At 43.5% G+C, this 5,064-nt stretch overlaps 1 protein-coding gene across 1 annotated transcript; it reads right to left on the reverse strand.

Moving 5' to 3' along the window:
- Positions 1 to 1,106: 1,106 nt before the first annotated feature.
- Positions 1,107 to 4,032, reverse strand: LOC308629039 (oncomodulin; the record flags this gene model as incomplete). Its single annotated transcript, XM_081256481.1, has 4 exons — positions 3,813 to 4,032; positions 3,114 to 3,246; positions 2,557 to 2,666; positions 1,107 to 1,132 (listed from the first exon to the last, which is right to left on the reverse strand). Exons 1-4 carry the CDS (start codon positions 3,871 to 3,873, stop codon positions 1,107 to 1,109), a joined length of 330 nt encoding a protein of 109 aa, XP_081112607.1. The 5' UTR covers positions 3,874 to 4,032.
- Between the last annotated feature and the right edge of the window lie 1,032 nt (positions 4,033 to 5,064).

Genomic DNA, 5,064 nt, shown 5'->3' on the forward strand with positions numbered 1-5,064 from the left:
CTCTGCCACAACCCTCCAAAAAACAGGAGTTCAGAGTTGCTAAGCTACTTAGCAGGATGGCAGCAAACCCAGGAGAGGCCCCCAGGGCGTTGTTAACTTCTGTGTTGGGGTAAAAAGTGCGAGCTTTTAAAACGAGCTCCCGGGAAGATGCCTTGCTTCCTCCCAGGAGTCCTCAACCCGGGGGTCAGCCCAAGAGAACAGCTTGAACCTGCCACCTGGAAATCAGCCTAATGAGAATTTCCTGGCTTGAGATTGCCCCACCCTAATGAAAGTCCTGTAATGGGACCCTGAGGCTCGCCTCAAATGTTCGGGCAATTCTGGGTGTAATTGGCTCAGGTGGTATCAAATAAGAGCCAGGAAAGTAGTGGCTGAGCAAGTGGAGAGGGGGAGGGAGAACTGGGGAGTGGGGGAGGGAAAGGGGGAGGGGAAAGGGAGGGGGAGGGGGGAGACAGGAGAACGGGTCAGAGCCGGCAAGTGTCTGATAGCTTGTTTTTCTAAGAAAAAGAAAAAAAAAGGCTCGAAAATATGTCTGCCTGTCTCAACCAGCATAGCAAGTCTCCTTAGCTTTAGGGCCACGGTAGCCTCGCACTTCTTCCTGTCTTGTACTGTTTGCTTTAACTTAAATCTCGCTTATGGCAATCTAACACCCAGTAGCAGAAAACACACAAGCAAGCATGACTTTCTGCTGGCTAAAATCTCTTCATAGGCATTTCAGACTCAGATAAATCGCTGAGAAAACCCTAGCCTGACGCCCGGTAAGACCAGAATTCTTCCTAAAAGCCTTCGGTCTCCAAATTACTTTCATCCCTCTACCTCTCGAAGGAAAAAAACCACACCCACACATCAGCAGATGATGAGAAAGGTGTCTTTATTGGATGATTTTTTTAAAAGGCATTTTTTGTCTTCTGAGGATCTTACAGGAGTCATCAGGGCATACCCACCACCAAAAAGTCACGGATGACTGTCTTATGACCTAACTAAAACAATGGGCAAATTGCAGAAGCATTTTGGGGGAAATAAATAAATTAGGGGGAGGATGCGGGGTGTCCCAGTTCCTGGGGCTTTGGAGGCCTTCCAGCTGATTCTATCTCCATAGTCTGGGCCCTTTAAGAATGTACCATTTCCTGGAATTCTAGAACAGAAGAGGTGAGAACAGGGTCAGCGAGGATGGCTTGGTACTTTACAGACGTGCTATGGCCAGTGAGAGTTCTGAAGAGGAAAGGGAACGAAGCTGATTGTCAGATGATGGGCATGGCCCCCTCCAAGGGCACAAAAGGAAGAAAAGGTGTCACTGCCCACTGGTCCTGACAGTCTGCAGCATTCCATCTTCCTGCCTAATCTAACAAACATCTTTAGTTTTTTGATAAGAGCCCCTTGTGTTAGAATTTGCCAACCCAGTTTATTTCTCTCTGACAATGAGTGAATTCAGTATAGTGGCCCATAACAATCTGCTCACTCAACCTTTTGTCTGGTCAATTCAGGACAGAAATGGGAGGTTTTCTTTTTCTATTAAGTAGCTATGTATTGCATATTTAGGAAACATTTAATAGAGCGGGACTTTGAACTAACTTTTCTTTACTGAACCCTAACCTTACCCCCCAAATTTATATTACTAAAAGATAATAATAATAATAATAAGGCGTGGATGCTACAGACTAAAATTGAAAACTGGGGATTTGCTTTATATTTATCGGTAAGCTTTGCTTATTTGGAAGTCTTTCATGGTTAGGTTTAAATAAATCAACTTTCCCTTACCTAAGTTATTTTTCTGACCTATCTATACAAGGTGCGTTAAGTCTCATGTAGTAAGTTATAGTGGTATCATTTTGAATAGATTTTTTAAATGAGGATCTAAAGTAGCCGTTTTACATTTTAATTAGTACCACCATAAGAACCACAGATAAGTTCTCCTGAGTTGACATGCACAACGGTGAAAATCATGTAAGCAACCTGACAAAATCAGATAAACATAGTCCTACAGCCATGCAATTATGCTAAAGTTTGAATATAAGGCTCTGCATACAGAAGACTGCATAAATGATGATTGATTTATTTGTTCTCTAATATTTCGGGCTACTGTCCAATAAAACGTATTTGTTTAACCCCTTGAAAGCTAAGAGGCTTTCCTACTCAAGTCAGTAGACTCTTTAGCATGAGACATACTTGAGAATGTCAGTCCTTCCCTTATTCAGAGAGACTCACATCCCACTGGTGGAGATTTCTTACATTATTTTCAAGGTGCATTAGGGTGTCTTGCACATAATTGGCCAGGAAAGTAGCTAGTACTCTGGTCAGGTGAAGAGTATTTTCTGGTTCATAGACAGTGACCAGTGGGACCAGCTTCTATGGTACATCCCCAGGAATCATGCCAGAGTCTTGACATACATCATTTGCATCCTCACTTTAGTTCTATTTTGCAGATGAGAAGACTGAGGCTCAGCAAGGTTAAGAAAGGGGGATTTTAACCCATATCCGTCTGATCTCATGGCCTAAGCTCCCTGCCCCAGATGCTGCCTGAGCTAAAGTCTCTTATGTTGTGTACAGGTGTGAACATACCATCGGCCCCAATTTTCCCGTCTCCATCATTATCTGCAGCCGCCATCAAGGACTTGGTTTCTGACTCGGTCAGTTCTCTAGCACCACTCTCAAACTTCTGGAGGAAAAACCTACAGGATAATAAAGATTGAGGGGACTGTTTTGAAAACCCACACACATTTCTATGCTTACCCCTTTCTCTTGAAGCAAACTGTCTGTTCCAACAGTTGCAATAATCAGTCAAGATCTTAGCAGGCAAAGGCTTCCTTCATTGTAGAGACTAACGGTGGGCATTTTGTTTTAAAACATCTTTCCAGAATTTTGTTATAAGTCTGTTTGCCCAAGAAAACCTCTAAGACTAATGAATTTTTGCACCCACAGTCTTTGGTGCCCATGTTTAGTATTTTGCGTGGGTAGATATGTGGCCCACCGACTCATGTTCTTCCCTTTCATGAGAATCTGCTGAGTGTCCAGCATCAAGGCTGGACACTGAAGGATACTTAGGGGGCTGGCCCCCACTACACCCCAGCCCCAGCTAGCATTGTTGGGGTGCCAGACAGGCTTAGGACAAAGCTTACTTCAGCTCTTCTTCATCCAGGTACCCACTCTGGTCGTTGTCTATGAAACGAAAAACATCCTTCACCTGACTGGCTGACATCTTGGCGAGGCCCGATGTCTGGAAGAATTTTTGGGGTTCAAAAGTATCCGGGTCTGAAGAACAGAGAATGGGTTATTCTGATGCTCACTGGATTGCATTCTGTCTTTGGGCCAAAGTGCTGAAAACATAGGTTACTAAAAATACTACTTTTCATAATAGCATTGAGCTACAGAGACCGAGATTTTGAAGCAGCCAAGACTGGATGGCTTTGTGCTCTCATCTCCTTTCCCCCTTCCCAGCTTTCCCTCTCCACTTGACTTTGTCCGTCTCCCCTTCTCTCGCCTCCTCTCCTCTGTGCCTCCCCCTGCTCTTTTTACTGGCTGTGTATCCAAGACGCCAGCACCACTGGTCTAGTTGGTGGGAGAAATGCAATCATGAGATTCAAACAGGCTACATGGCATCCACCGATTCCTCTTTTCCACGTTTAGTAAGTTTCTTTCACCTTACAGAAATGTGATCGTATGTTCAGATCTCATATTTTTATCATTGCAGTTATCTAGTTAATAAGTTTTTCTCTGATCCCATGAATTTTCAGCAAAGTTCACATTTTAATTTTTGTAGCTTTTCGGGAGGTAGAGGTCCGTGAGAGAAACCCACCCCTGCCTTGTTTCCGCTTTACCTTGGCACTCCTGCAGGGCTGCTGCAATGTCATCAGCACTAAGGACATCTGTGATGCTCATTTTCCACCTGTTCACACAAAATAAACAAGATGTGGTGAATGGCAAGCAGAAACATGCACGTCTGGGGGGACTATACCCCCCCACACCCCCAGGCCCACAGAAAATGCAAATTTGTTGAAAATTTTTTAAATGTGATAAGCATAGTATTGTATTAAGAGCTGGGACAGAATATCCAAATAAAAAACCAAATATCGAGAAGATCCCAGTCCCCTGTGTCTCAGTGCCCTCTCCTGAATGGAGTTAAAGATGAACTTTAAAAATACAACCTAAAGAACAATTCGATTCTGTTTTCTTGTAAAAATTATAATTACATCATCGACCACTTACATAGGCATCTACAAACCATTCAGAAGTAAACCGTGTTACAAATACAATAGCATTTTAACACACCAGCCAGAGAAATGCAGTGTTGCAAATTCCATTTAGGGAAGGATAGAGCTTGGGCTGCTTGCAGACCTTCTATGGAAGGGTTGCTATCTGTCCTGAAGGATGAGAATCAGAGACATCAAAAAACGCATCTACCAGAGATCAAAATCCATCCATGTGTCAATTCCATGGGAAAAGAGAATCTGAGCACAGCATGCACCAACCTAATATAAATGCGTGTAAGAAAGAAGAGTCTGGGGTCTGGTAGACCCACCAGCTACTCACCGTTTTAGATTTTCCTCTAAGAAGAATCAGGGAAAAGAGTTGAAAGAGCCAAAAAAAAAAAAAAAAAAAAACCAGATGCGGTTTTGCTACCTTACTGACCTACCTTATATAGGATTGAAAAAGCGATAGTAAGAACCTCTCAGATTTCCTTTTCAAGGATCAGGTGGATGTAGCTCAGATGTCTTGCTTTACTAATTAAACCTCTTTTTTTTTTCTATTTATATCTCAAGGGAATGTGGGTGGGAACAACCAATTTTCAAAAAGAAACCTCAACAATCCTTAACGAAGTTTTCGATTCTGCAAACCAACCCTGCTAGCAAAGTGTAAAGGCACCAGAGGCCTGGTAAAGAGGAGACAGTGGTTGAAGAGAGGTAAACACATCTGGGGGTGCTCTGTAAACTGAAAAGTGCCCCCCAGATGTTAGAAGCTGCTGCCAGAGGCAGGCCTGTGGTCAGCCTCTGAAACTGTGGACATGTGAGACCGACCTCAGTCTAAGCCTGACAGACTCGAAGTCAGTGTCACATGGATACGAAGGACTTG

Source organism: Mesoplodon bidens, assembly GCF_964165515.1.
Source record: "Mesoplodon bidens genome assembly, chromosome: 15".
Lineage (NCBI taxonomy): Eukaryota > Metazoa > Chordata > Mammalia > Artiodactyla > Ziphiidae > Mesoplodon > Mesoplodon bidens.